This window comes from Hemiscyllium ocellatum, chromosome 13 (genome assembly GCF_020745735.1).
Source record: "Hemiscyllium ocellatum isolate sHemOce1 chromosome 13, sHemOce1.pat.X.cur, whole genome shotgun sequence".
Taxonomy (NCBI): domain Eukaryota; kingdom Metazoa; phylum Chordata; class Chondrichthyes; order Orectolobiformes; family Hemiscylliidae; genus Hemiscyllium; species Hemiscyllium ocellatum.
This window is the reverse complement of record NC_083413.1, coordinates 63940478-63955082: the sequence shown is the minus strand read 5'-3', so window position 1 is coordinate 63955082 and position 14605 is coordinate 63940478. Positions and strand designations below refer to the sequence as shown.

General features: G+C 38.6%; 1 protein-coding gene across 1 annotated transcript in view; it reads right to left on the bottom strand.

Annotated features, from left to right (window-relative positions):
• Positions 1–4976: 4976 nt before the first annotated feature.
• The window catches only part of clstn2a (calsyntenin 2a), a 317315-nt gene continuing 307686 nt past the window's right edge, over positions 4977–14605 (bottom strand). The window contains exon 17 of the mRNA XM_060833929.1: positions 4977–5295. Within this exon, the coding sequence (XP_060689912.1) occupies positions 5113–5295 (183 nt within the window). The 3' untranslated portion in view covers positions 4977–5112. The remainder of the gene's footprint in view (positions 5296–14605) is intronic.

Here is a 14605-nt window from a genome sequence, read left to right as displayed (position 1 = left end):
TTGGCCCAATCTAGGCCCATATATACGTCCAGTATGTTGCTAGGGGGAGCTGGAGGCTGAGGATGAATGTGTTTCCACTCTGAGTTGCCCCTGTCACTGTATGCACACCTGTCTCACACTCAGACTCACTCCAACACACACACTCTCTCACACATCCCTACTTGAGGGGGTGGGGGGAATACTAACCACCTCTGCTGAGCCCTGTCCTTGCGCATATCATTTCCTGTGTCATACAGTCATAGAGTCATAGAGATATACAGCAGGAAAACAGACCCTTCAGTCCAATTCGTCCATACCGACCAGACATCCTAACTTAATTTGCTAGCACTTGGCCCAGATCCCTCTAAACCCTTCCTATTCATACACCCATCCAGATGCCTTTTAAATGTTGCAATTGTACCAGCCTCTACCACTTCCTATGGCAGCTCATTCCATACGCACACTACCCTGTGTGACAAAATTGCCCCTTAGGGCCCTTTTATATCTTTCCCCTCTCACCCTAAACCGGTGCCCTCTAGTTCTGGACTCCCCCACCCGAGGGAAAAGACCTTGTCTATTTATCCTTGTCTATTTACACCTCTTGTTTCCCAAAACTAATCTTTTAATTAAAATTCTACATCATGGGACCCATTCTGATAACCCTCCTTTGCATTCACAGAACCCTCACATTCTTCTTCAAGTGCGGTGATGATACCTGAATGCAAAATCAAAACAGTCAGTGCTGGATAAACTGAGCAGGACTAGCAGCAGCCATGGAGTGAAAAAGATTTAATTAATATTTCAACTCTGATGTAATTCTTCTTTTTTAGTAGTATGTTTTTATTTCAGATCTTCAGTATCCAGGTTTTGGTCTCAAAATGCACTAATTGCTGCCTAACCAGAGTTTTATAATATTTGGTGTAGCTTCCCTGCTGTTCACATTCAATGCTTCTATTTACGTAGCCCAAGATCCCACATACTTTGTTTTACCACGCTCTTAATGCACCCTTTCACATACACGTCCAAGCCCCTCTGCTCCCATACACCTTTCAGAACTGTGCCATTTTATTTATGTTGCCTTTCTCTATCCCTTCTGCTAAAATGCACGACCTCTCACTTTTTTGTGCTAAATTCCCTTTGCCATTTGTCTGCCCATTATACCAGCCTCTGCCTTGTTACAACCAATTTATATCATCCTCACTACTTGTCACCCCTTCAAGTTTGATATCATCAGCAACTTTTGAAATAATACTCTATATTCTAACAAGTCAAGCATATATCAGAAAAGTTGTAGTTCTAGTACTGACAATTTTTTGGGGTGTGTGTCCATTTTTAATTTATTTTTCTACATAAACTTCAATAACTCTTTCATCCAGAGTGATTAGTTTTGTTTTACTATGTGGAAAACAGTCTGATCCACTGTTTTTGATCTCAAATGAAATGGCAGTGTATTTCCCCACACACAAATTTTACCTGCTCCAGTTCCATTCACTCGCTCAACCTAACACTGTCTCTCTACAAGTTTCTTCTCCCACACATTTACAATACCACTTAACCTCACACCTTAAGCAAATATGTTCTCAACTGCTTCATTTAAGTCATTGTTAAGTCTATTGAAAAGCCAAGGCCTCAGTGCAGATCCCTGGAGGATATGGCTAGTTTACAAATTGGTGTACATACCTATCTTCTGATCTCCTAACCATTCCCTTAACAATTGGCCTGATATAGCTTGTATCATTAATCTATGGCTTGTCTCCAAGACCAAATGTAGAAAGATATTTTGTGCGTGTCTATCTACAAGTTTAACATTATTGTCCACCTTGTCTGTCTTATTTTTGAAGGCCTTAAATTAATCATGTACAGGGACTCAGTCTCAGTGATTTCTTATTGAGAACTTAGCAGCCATTTGCCATTAATGAGTGAATGCACTGTTTCCTGTTTACTACAATGAACGTTTTTATGGCATGGTGCTCTTTTAGTCTGTGCCTAATGAATTGATACCATACTTATATCAATCTTAACTTTTTAGGATCTCTGCTAAACTTAAATGGTATTGATTTCTTATTCAATTAATTGAACATTTAGAACATATCAGTGATTTAAGAGCAAAGGCTACATCATTAAAATAATATAAATGTTGGAATATGAATTCAGAATTCATACCTAGGAGAGACTCACAGATTCTATTGATTAACTGGATAGTTTTAATATACAATTTCATTGGAGTTTGATTTCTGTGATAAAGTTTTTCTCGACTGTTATTATTTACTTACATGTAATGTTTTATCTTACAAATAAGCAATGAACCTGAAATGAACATCCATGTGAAATTTTCTGCAATGACAATAATGTAAAAGTGAAGTGGTATGCAAAGCACCTTATAGTTCCAGGTATAGATAATATGTAAGTAATTGATAAGGATTACTTTCCAGATATTTAGAAATAGATTGAATTATATTTAGTCTTATTTTTCTGCTGGCACTAGTTGCAGTAAATTATAGACAACTTGCTGATGATGCAAGAATAACAAAGCAAATTTAATCAAATAGTCAGGCTGGCTATTTGACACAAATGTTTTACAGTGATTAAGAAACTGACTGAATGAAACTTCAAGTACATTTCCAAATCACAAACAGAAAGTGCTGAAGAAACTCAATAGACCTGCCATCATCTGTAGAGAGAGAAATAGAATGAACGTTTCGAGTCCAATGTGAGTCTTTCTTACACTCAACATGCTAAGTCTGTTTTGCTCTCTCGACAGATGCTTTCTGACCTGCTGCATTTCTCCATTTCTTAGTAATATTTCTTAGGTTAACATAATCAGTTAAGATATAGATACATACCAGACTAGATCAGCTCTGCTTAACTTGAGATTAGAAGACTGTTGCACAAAACAATGTCCAGGCCCTGAATTTCTGCAGTGGTTTTTCTAACTTCCAGTTGTAACTCCTGCATAACACCAGTGCAACTTACATAAATTACCCATGTTTATTAAAGGTCAGACGTCAGTATCATTAAATTTCACCTTCATTCCCAAATGAACTGGAAATTTGTGATCCACAGAATCTCAAGATAACAGATTAATGTTTCCTACACAGAGATTAATTGTATAAACTCCAGCTCACTCAGCTCATTCCAACAAAGATTAATGGTCATTTGTAAAAGCCATTTTTGAGTAGTCAATCATGTCTTCCATGAAGAGTATTTCTGCTCAAACATCTGTACTGAATAGCTGCAATAAAAAGTTTTGGACATGACTAACATTTCACTGGCTTATCAGATATTTTCTAATCAACCTGTTCAGAGATATTATTATGCACTTCTGGAGCAGGTGGGACTTGAACCTGTGGGGTATGAGTGTCTCCTGGCTCAGAGTTAGAGACCATACCGCTAAACCAAAGGAGCTCTATCACTGACATAACACTCCAATGATGATAATGAAAATCACCCTTTCAGGCTTAGCAACTATTCTTTGAAGTAACTTGATGAATCATTGCAATTTAAAGTAGCAGACTGTGTCTCGTACTGAAACCAAAAGAGAGAATGCTGGAAAATCTCAGCAGGTCTGGCAGCATCTGTAAGGAGAGAAAAGAGCTGACCTTTCGAGTCTAACTGACCCTTTGTCAAAGCTGAATGGGAAGCAGTGCATTCTTTGGGGAAGAGACTTTTCTTTCTTAATTCCAAAACTAACTATTGCTTTCAATTGTATGTATCAATATTAATCGGCTCATTCACAAGCTAAGAATTGTTCATTGAGAATAATACTTATAATAAAGAGGAAGATCTATTGCACTGGTATGTACATTTACAGGTCATTGCAGGGCAATTGAAAATAATTCTGGGATATTACATAGAATACTCGTGTTTTTACGAGTGAGGATAGGCAAAGCTTGAACTGTTTGTTAATGTTCTCTCATCTATATAAATTTCCACTGTTTAGCCTGCTTTTCCACTGCTAGTTTTATGAAGCTCTCAGACTCCAGGGCCTATCATGATGATCTCTGTTAAGCCATGTGTGGATGAAGGAGTCAAAAATGCTAATGAAAGTCCACAGGTGCCATAAAATCTGATGGACTGGGAGTAAAGATGGACAAGTCACACTCACAGCCAACTAATAAGGTGATTGCATAAACTGCACCTTTAGGGTTGAAGATTGCATGAAATTGCAGGCGTACAAGTGATATGGCATATGTAGTTTCACCCAAGAGGAAGGGTAAACGTTTGTTTTGCTGCAGTTATCCTCGGAAACCATGAAATATACAATATTAATTCTTATCTAACTTTAGCTCAAGTGAATTGCAGTTTTAAGATTTTTAAACATGCCAGCTTCAAGAAACGCTTTTGGCAAATCTTTCATGTCACAATACAAAGCACATCAAACAAATATTTTATCACTCGCCTTGAAATAAGTAGGCAGCTCAATTCACTGTTCAATCCTCCTTGAAATAAAATGTGTCCAGCACTATTTTTGTGGAGACTGCACCTCACTAAACTAAATAAAGAAAATACATTAACTCAAACAAAATGTTACCTGTTAGCAATTTTAAATTCCATACATATTTGATGGAATATAAACGGATTTTTGTGGTTCAAAAGCTCTGTGAAATAATTATTATAGAATTTGATTTTTTTTCTCAACAGAGGAATGCTGAAGCAGACATAATTTGCACAACTGCTTTCCTTTGCTTATTTTCAATATGGTATTTACATCGTGAAATATAAAATTTAACTTTTCATTTTTAAACTTCCTCCATTTTTCGAATGACAGCATAACCCAATGGGGAAAGTTTTTTTTATTACAAACAAATAAATAAAGTACTTCAGAAAATTTCAAGTTACAGATACTGGTACGTGATTTCACAAAGTTAATAGTTCTTGGCGCAAAGATAGAACATTCAGATAACCACGAAAAGAACACTCAGATATAACAAAAGAAAGATAGGCATTATAACTATTGTTGGATGTTAACTCTTGGACCCAGATGATGATATGTCATTGCAAGTTGCTTTCGAATTCAGAAAATCTGAAAGTTCTTTACATATTACCAGCAACAGCAATCTAAATAATATTTGACCATACCAAACATTGCTGGACATCAAAACTTTGTTGAGGACTTGAAAGATTAGAGGTTTCTTAATAAGGAAGTGTTGAATCATCCCACTCAAGCTGTTCCCGCCTGGTGACGTTCTGCTGATCTTCATGCTCAGCTTCCTCTTCTTCCTCACTTTCCTCCGAATCAGCGCTCGTGATGTCATCCTCCTCTCCTTCTTCCTCATCCTCGCTCTCTTGTTCACTGTGCTGTTGGTCTTCATAGTTCTGAAATATAGTCACAAACAGCCCATGTTTCACTGACAGTGGTGTGAGGGGACATGACCCTGCTGCCTGCCACTACGTCAAGCAATTGCAGGATGTAACAGAGATGTGGTTGTGATGGCTGAGGACCATAATTCCTGCCCTCCATCATCTGTGTAGACTGTGGCAGATATCCCACTTTGACGCAAAGGATGGCTTAAAACATTTGCTGCACAAAAGCCAACCAAGTGACTGGGTGTGCAGTGTGAAGCCCTGATAATGGAATCTGGAAAACTGTTCCAAAGTGAGCCCATGTGGCAATTAGTCATGGTGAAGACACAAGGGAACTTTAGTTCCATGCAAATGGGGAGCAGAAGCAGCTCAGGAAAACTGAAATTGTTGTCTGCTCAGTGCGGTGGTGCTTAGAAAAAGCAATAAACCATTCAGCCTGTCATGCCTCCTTCACACTCCTTTTCCACAATATCTCCATATCCCCAGGATGTCATTAGTTTTCAGAAACCTGTCAATTTCTATCTTGAATCTGCTCAATGACTGAGGTTCCACAGACCAATGTGGTAGAGAATTCCAAAGAGTCACCACCCTCTAAACAATGAATTTCCTACTCTCAACTCAGTCTTAGATATCCTATCTATTATTTTGTAATTCTGTCCCCTGGTCAGAGAGTCATCAGCAAGGGGAAATATCCTATCTACTCTCACATTTCACACACTGTCAGAGATTTGCAAGTTTCAAAGGGATCACATCTTATTTTGAAACCTCAGAGAATACAGAGCCCGTTCCCTCAATCTCTCCTCATAAGAATATTCTCCCAGAGAACATCAACTAGGTGGAAGTGGGTACTACAGATGCTGGAGATTAGAGTCAGGATTACAGTGGTGCTGGAAAAGCACAGCAGGTCGGGCAGCATCCGAGGAGCAGGACAATCAACATTTCAGGCAAAAGCCCTTCATCAGGAATCTGAAAAAGCCATTCCTGATGAAGGGCTTTTGCCCAAAACATTGATTTTCCTGCTCCTCTGATGCTGCCTGACCTGCTGCGCTTTTCCAGCATGACTCTAATCTTTATTCTGGTGAACCTCCATTGGCAAGAATATCCTTCTTTTAGGTGAAGCAACGAGAACTGAAGAGAATATTCAAGTGGGTTCTAACCAATATATCGTACTCCTGTACTCAACAAAGACAAGTACAGGTTTTGTTTTTCTACACGTTAGTTTTTAATGACTCATGAACAGAGACACCAGGTACCACTGGATTTAATATTTAGAAAATCTCATCATTTTAAAAAATATTTTGTCTTTCTGTTTTTACTATTAAACTACTTAACATTTCTTCAGATTATATTTCATTTGTCATATCCATTCACTTAGTCTGTCCAGGTCTGCATGAAGCCCCTTGCATACTCTTCATAACTTACATTTCCATCTACTTCTATCTCATCAGCAATTTTGGGAATATTACACAAACACAGAATACTGGAGAAACTCAGCAGATTTGGCAGCACTTGTGCGAAGAGAAACAGAGTTAGCATTATGAAACCAGCATGACCTTTCTTCAGAACAATTGGTTTCCACATCATTTATGTAGACTGCAAAAAGCTGTTGTTTCATGATCTATTTAATTCCTCCTCCCTCTTTTCTGTCATTTCAGATACCCCCAATCCTGATTAGTTTATTAGCCCCAATCCCATGAACTGTAAATTTCTTTACTAACCTCCTATACATACCTTATTAAAAGACTTTTGAAAATTGTGGCTCTCCTTTACCTATGCCAGAGCGCATAAGTTTAAAGTGAGGAGCAAATGGTTTAGAGAAGATATGAGAAAGAGGTTTTTCACCCAGACGGTGGTAGATATGTGGAAAGTGGTGTCTGAGAGGGTGGTGAAGGTAGATACTCTCGAAATATTTAAGAAGCTTCAAAATAAGTACATAAAATACCAGGATATAGTAGTTAAAAATCACACAACACCAGATTATAGTCCAACAGGTTTATAATCCAACAGATAGTGGAGGGCTCAATCGTAACACAGAATTTATAGCAAAACAGTGATAGTTTTTGAGCTCAGAGTTCTACATGAATGTATGCAGTTTTGAGCAAAGTGCAATGTAACTCTGCAAGTACAAATTCACCCCACAAAATATATATGTGCATGTGGGTCTTTGTCTGTCTGTCTGGAGTGGGGGTTTTTTGTGTGTGTGTGTGTGTGCGCGTGTGCGTGTGCATGTGTGTGTGTATACCTTCAACATGAATTTATGTAAAACTTTGTTATCTCACTTTTTAGATTAGAATCAATCTAAACATCAGGTCATAGACAGAGAACACAGGGGCTAACACCTTCAGCATATTATCTAGCTATCACCATTGTTAGCAGCTAACCCAAGAATGCAACTTTAAAAACAAGGTTTTGTGATTTACACATGAAAGAAGTGACACTATCACTGTATTCTAACAGATGAAAGGTTTAACAGACAATCAATTTTTCAATGTATAATTTCAGTTACATCACACTGCAAATTTTTGCTATAAATTCGGTGTTACGATCGAGCCTTCCACTATCACCTGATGAAGGAGCAGTGCTCTGAAAGCTAGTGTGCTTCCAACTAAACCTGTTGGACTATAACCTGGTGTTGTGTGATTTTTAACTTTGTACACCCCAGTCCAACACCGGCATCTCCAAATCAAGGGTATAGTAGGCTATGGATGAAGTGTAGGTAAACTGGATTAGTATAGTTTGCTGTTTGATGGTTGGCATAGACATAGGTGGTTGAATGGCTAGTTTCTATGCTGTAAGGGCTGTGTGACACTCTGTAACAAACAACGTTCCCAGAAAAAAATCTCCCAACATGTTTGTCAAACATTATTTCCCTTTCACAAATGGATGTTGAATCTACTCAATTTTAACCATTATTTTCAGTGTCCAGTAATTGCATTGTTTATTATTTTCCCTCCCAGTGACATTATCCTAACAGGTCTGCAGCTTTCTGCTTTCTTTCCCTATTCCTCCTTAAACTTGTGATGACATTACATTTGCCACTTTTCTTGGTTAAACCTTTTATGCTTAGTATTTCTGAGAAATGTTCTGCCTCTTCTTCTGTGAAGGCAGACACACAGTAATTGTTTAGCTTCTCGGCCACTACTACCTACCATCTCTAGTATCTACTATCTTTACTGTTCTCTACTATCACTTCACTTGTCTCCATTTGTAATGGGTGCACATTTGTCCTTGCAAAACTCTTCATTTTCACATATTAAAGACGTTTTGATTGTCCACCTTTTTGATTCTCACTAGCTTATCTTTATCATTCCCTTTTCAGTTTTTTTTGTACCAGTCTCTTGGTCATCCTTTGCTGGGTTCTAAATTACTCCTAATCCTCCAGCTTACTGCTATTTCTGGTATATTTGTTAGCTAAATCTTTTGATCTAATTCAGCTTTTAGCTTCTTTTCTTTGTTGATTCATTTGTCCAATTGGGTATTTGTGCCTTAAAGGAATGGATATCTCATGAAGATCATGCAGCAATTATTATCGATACAATCCACTGGGTGTGAGCAGACAAATCTTTTAGTGTATTTTTCTGATCCACGACAGCCAAGTTGTCCTTTCTATCATTATTTTTTCCTTTGTTCAGATTCAAACTGCAGGTTTGGAAGTAAGTGTACTATATTCAAAACCAAATGCAATTGCAAAATTCTATCACTTTAATCCGAAATAGGTTCTTTACAGCAAGTTTGTTAATTAGATCATCCTCATTACATTTTATGAAATCTTGAACAGACTGATCCCTAGTCGGCTCTTCAACAAACTGTCTGAGAAATCTATCTTCTGCACAATCTTGGAAAGTATCCAGGAACTCAGTATTACTGCTGATCAGGTTTACCCAGTTGACGTGTAAATTGAAGTCACCCATTCATACTGTATTACTCACATTACAAGCAGTTCTAATTTTCCAAGCAATACCATGCCCATTATTACCACAACTGCTTCATGGTCTACAAACAATTCCCACTGATGTTTCTGCTCCTTGCATTTTCTGAACTGCACCCAAACTGATTCTACTTTTTGATCTTTTGCCCTAGGATCCTGCCTTATCTCTTATTTAATCTGCTACCTCACATTCTATTTCATCTTGCCTACCCTTCTTAAATGTCACGTAATATTGAATATATAGTTCCCTATCTTAATCATCCTACAGCAATGTCTCTGTAACAGCAATTAAAAAGTCATACTAATAGATCACAGTTGGTGTCTTCAAACCATCATCAATGTTTTGAATTCAGCAAATATTCCACTGGAGTAACTTTAACAGGCCCTTAACATGATTCTGCATTTTGATACTATTTGGTGCTTGTCTTTTCTTCATATGTCTTCTGATTTGTTTAAAACTCCCACTCCCAGTTTTGGTTTCCTCCAATCTGAGCTCCCTCTTAGATTCCCATTCCCTGCCAATCTAATTTACCAGCAGTAGCAAATCTCACTGTTAAGAAATTAGTCACAGAATTGCTGAGATTGTGACTACCTATCCATTTTGTATAGATGTCATCTGCTGCAGTTCTAACCCTAATGCCTTAGAGTCTGCTCTCCTCATTCTCTCACCAGTTCTCCAGCTACATGCCCAAACACTCAATTCTCCTTTGCCTTATTTTCACCAGCTTCTGTGAGTGGGCATAATCCTGAAATCATGCTACATTTGACATTCCTTTTTTTAAAACTTCTTCAATTTTGCTTTCAGAATCTTATTCTTCACCCAACTCATATCATCATGTTCAACCTCCCCTAGAAGTATGCCCTGCAGCTCTATGAAGAGGCTGTCAATTGCTCAGCATCATTGTGGAGCTGGGGCCCATGGTGAACAGGAGTTGCCTGTTTAATACAGTTAGATATTTGGAAGTGTGCAGTTAGTCAGATCCTGCAGTGCAGCCTCTGAATCCAGTGGTGCACAGTCTCAGGTGAAGAGGTTGACCGTTGGTAGTTGAATAGTGGTTGGGATAGTTGTCCTGATTCCTGACAGCTCATTGAAGCTCAGAGTAGTGAGAGGGCTTTGGAGTTGGAACTACTATTGAAGGTAGTCATTGGTCAGATTTTTTAAAATGAGAAAATCTGAAGTCCTTCACGAAGGACGAGTTGAAAGAATTTTTATAGCTCACACTGATCACTGACAGCTGTGTGGGTTGTGGGAAACTTCATGGTATCCATCTTGGTTTGTCTGTTTTTTATGTGAGGTTTGACCAACATTTGTCTGTTATTTCATGTTTACGTCATTTTAAATTCAGATGTTAGAGTACAAGATAAACAGTATCCACTCTTTGTTTTATTGACTCTTGTAAAGTGTATTCTGTTTGTTTGAAATGATGAAATTCTATAACTTTTTTAGTGAACATTTAGGATTTCAAATTTTGTCTATTTGACAAAAAAAAATCATTGGTTCTTAATCATTTTGTAAGAAAATTGGGTCTCATTTAGGGCCCACAATATTTGTGAAAACATTTAACACTTGCTGACCTGTCAGTGTGACCTTCAGCAAATGTTACACAACTGAAAGTAATGTTTAATACCAACATAACATTGGTTCAGCACCTTAATGTCCTGTTGGATTCCCATTCCTAAAGGGTACTTCAATTAAAATTAAGGTGGAAATAAAACAAAATAAACATTTGAATTTGATTTCTTTCCTACTTCATATGCAATTTTTCTGCCATTGTTTTACACCTTAAAAAAGAATATCAGCATGGGATGTAGATATTACTGACTAGGTTAATATATTGCACTTCCTTAATTGACCTGAAGAACATGGTAGTAGTGACCTGCCTTCTTGAACCACTACAGTCTTGGCTGGTACCACTGCCCACAGCACATTTAGGAAGGGGTTTTCAGCATATTGACAGATCAACAATGCAAGAAATGAAATAAAATTTTAAATCAGGAAGGTGAGTGGCTTGGAGGAGAACTTGCAGGTGTTGGTATTCCCATATATCTACTGCCTTTGTTTTTCTAGGTGGTAGGGATCATGGATTTGAAAGGTGCTGTCAAAGGAGCCTTGGTGAATTATTGCAGGGGATCTTGTAGGTGGTATGTACTGCTATCACTGCGGCTGATGGGTGCAAATTACATGTTGCTTTGTATTGGTTGCTAGTGAGCCTCTTAAATGTTTTTCCAAGCAGCACCACAGCAGACAAGTGAAATGTATCCTCCAATGTATAGCAGAGGCAGTGCTGAAACCTTCTCTCTTCCCCTGTCAGTGAGATATTTCCAGAGGTGGCTAACAGAAATGTTGGTGTATTCTAAGAGATTCATTCTAATGGTTTCCCCCTCGTAGTGACTTTCTATTCTGTATTTTCTGCTTGGAGGTCAGTTGGATTAATTAACCTGTTGTGTATATTACCTCAGAAATAAATCTCTACCTGAGAACTTTGCTGAAAGCCTTCCAAATTCAGACATACACAGTTTAATATGTTTCTTTATGTTATTTGCTGCAGGTGTTCCATTTAGCTATAATGTTCAATTACCTCACCCAGTTACAGGGCAAATAATTGCAAAAGAAGCTAAGAAAAAATTAAGCAATAAGTGATATGAAAAGAACAGTGCTGAACATAAAGAGGTGGATTGTAATCATTTGCTATATTGAACTTCAAGTTATATAGTACAAAAATATATCTAAAATTTCAAGGAGGAATGGTTGTGTATTTACTTTAACAAATGTAATTTTATGATTTTTCTTAAATTTATTTGCATCAAACTATGACATGTCCAACCTAATAAATTAACTCCTTGCTACATACAAAACCTGAAAGGCCAATGCCTCTGTATCTCAATTAGATGAGTATGGACAGTAATGGTTGACAGACTGAAAAATAATAAAGAATTATAGATGCTGGAAAATCAGAAACAAATATAGAAATTGCTGGAAAAACTCAACAAGTCTGAGAGAAGAGTTACTATTTCGCATCCTGAAGGAACAGTCCCTTCAGAGTTCTGAGAAGGGAAGGGAGAAAAATGTGTGCCTGGCGGTGGCGGGAATAGTGGCTAATGATCCTTTGGATATGAATGCTGGTGGGATGGTAGGTGAGGGGAAGGGAGACCTCATCGCTGTTGTAGGAGGGAAGAAAAGGGGTCGAGGACCAGTGTGGGAGATGGCTCCGACATGACTGAGGGTCCTGGTGGGGAATCCTTAGTTGAGGAAGAAGGTGGACATTTTTGAGGTCTCCTTGTAGAAGCTGGCATCATTGGAACAAATGCATCGGAGACAGAAAACTGGGAAGATGGAATAGAGTCTTTGCAGGAAACAGTGTGTGAGGATATGTAGTCAAGGTAACCGTGGCAGCCAGTGGGTTTTTAGATTAGATTAGATTAGATTCACTACAATGTGGAAACAGGTCCTTCAGCCCTCCGACCCTCTGAAGAGTAACCAACCAGGTCCATTTCCCTCTGGCTAGTGCACCTAGCACTATGGGCAATTTAGTATGGCCAATTCACCTGGCCTGCACATCCTTGGACTGTGGGAGGAAACCAGAGCACTCCGAGGTAACCCACGCAGACACAGGGAGAATGTGCAAACTCCAAACAGACAGTCGCCTGAGGCTAGAATTGAACCTAGGTCCCTGGTGCTGTGAGGTAGCAGTGCTAACCATGGCTAGCCTATCCCCAAAAATTGAAACAGAGATGTTGAGAAAGGGAAGGAAGGTGAAGGTATGAAGGTGAAAAATGGAAGCAAAACTGATAAACATTTCCAATTCCAGACGAGAGAGGCAAGTAGCACTTACCATGTCATTGATGTACCAGAGAGAGTCGTGAGTGGGGGCTTGTGGGTGGGTGGGTCTGGAACAAGGAATGTCCACTTACCTCACAAATAGACTGGCATAACTGGGACCTACAGGAGAACTCATAGCCACACCTTTGACCTTAAGCGACGAGGTCTCTGTTCTCCTCACCTACCATCCCACCAGCATTCATATCCAAAGGATCATTAGCCACCATTTCTCCCACCACCAATTTTCCTCCCTTCCCTTCTCAGACCTCTGAAGGGACTGTTCCTTCAGGACTTGAAATAGTAACTCTTCTGTCAGACTTATTGAGTTTTTCCAGCAATTTCTGTATTTGTTTCTGATTATCCAGCATCTGCAATTCTTTAATATTTTTCAATTTGTCAACCATTACTGTCCACACTCATCTAGTTGAGATAAAGAGGCATTGGCCTTTCACGGTTTTGTATGTAGCAAGGAGTTAAATTATCAGGCTGTAAGTGTTATAGTTTGATGAAAGTAATGGAAAAGTTGTGTAAATGGCTCCATCTCCACGTATTGTGTTGTTATCCCCCTCCGCAACCCTATGTACCAACCTTTTACAAGTTAAAATCAGTTCTGGAGAAGGATCACTGGACCCAAAATATTAACTCTGCCGTCTCTCCACTGTTGATGGTTGACAGACTGATTGCAGGGTGGGACGCTGCAATGCATCTACTGGCAATTATAAATAATGAAACAAAAATTCTACCTGAATATGAAGAAGGCTGTTACAATCTCATAACAATATAGTAGAAAGTATTGCAAAACAATCTCGCTCTCCGTTATTGTTTGACTGGAAGAAGCTTTTGATTTCAGACAGAAGATAGGATGTACTGCTGAAATAGTTTACATTTTAGAACTTTAGATGTTTGTCCAATTGAAATCATTGCTGCAATGCTTTGGCAATTTATAGGCTTTCAAACAGAGCCATTGAGAAACAAACCAACTCCATTTTGTAGTTGGAGCTGGTGTGTGTAGGTGTACTTGTATGCCAACAAGTTTACACAGATTTGTGTATCTGTATAGGGGTGTGTGTGTGTGTGTGTGTGTGTGTGTGTATAAAAAAAATGTGCATTGTCTTCTTCCTGTCTGACTGATGGGCCTGTGCTTATTTATGAATCTTAAGTGATGATTGATTGATTTTGAAGTGGTTCAGGCAGGTGTGTCTAACTGGAAAAGATAGATCAGTTTGAGGAAATGTCTCTTAAGTTTGTGAGCTTAGCTGTTGAGTACGTGTATGTCTTTTTTTATAAATCCAGGATGGATTGTTCTTTCCACGTCTGTGCCCATTTCTGGGTCTTGCCCTCCATCTGACATTTTCAGCTGACAGATGGATTGTCGACTTGGAGCGATATAACATTAACCTCAGGAGACATCTAATGTGGCTCTACAGCATGTCTGGCTGAATTTCGTTTTTTAAGATTGGGTTATTTGACAGCTGTGGGCTGAGGGACAGCATCCCAAGTCAAAGGAATGCAGTGTCACTTTTTCTTAGCCATTCTGAAGGTTGATAATGAACAGTAAAATTCCTCAAGGTTAA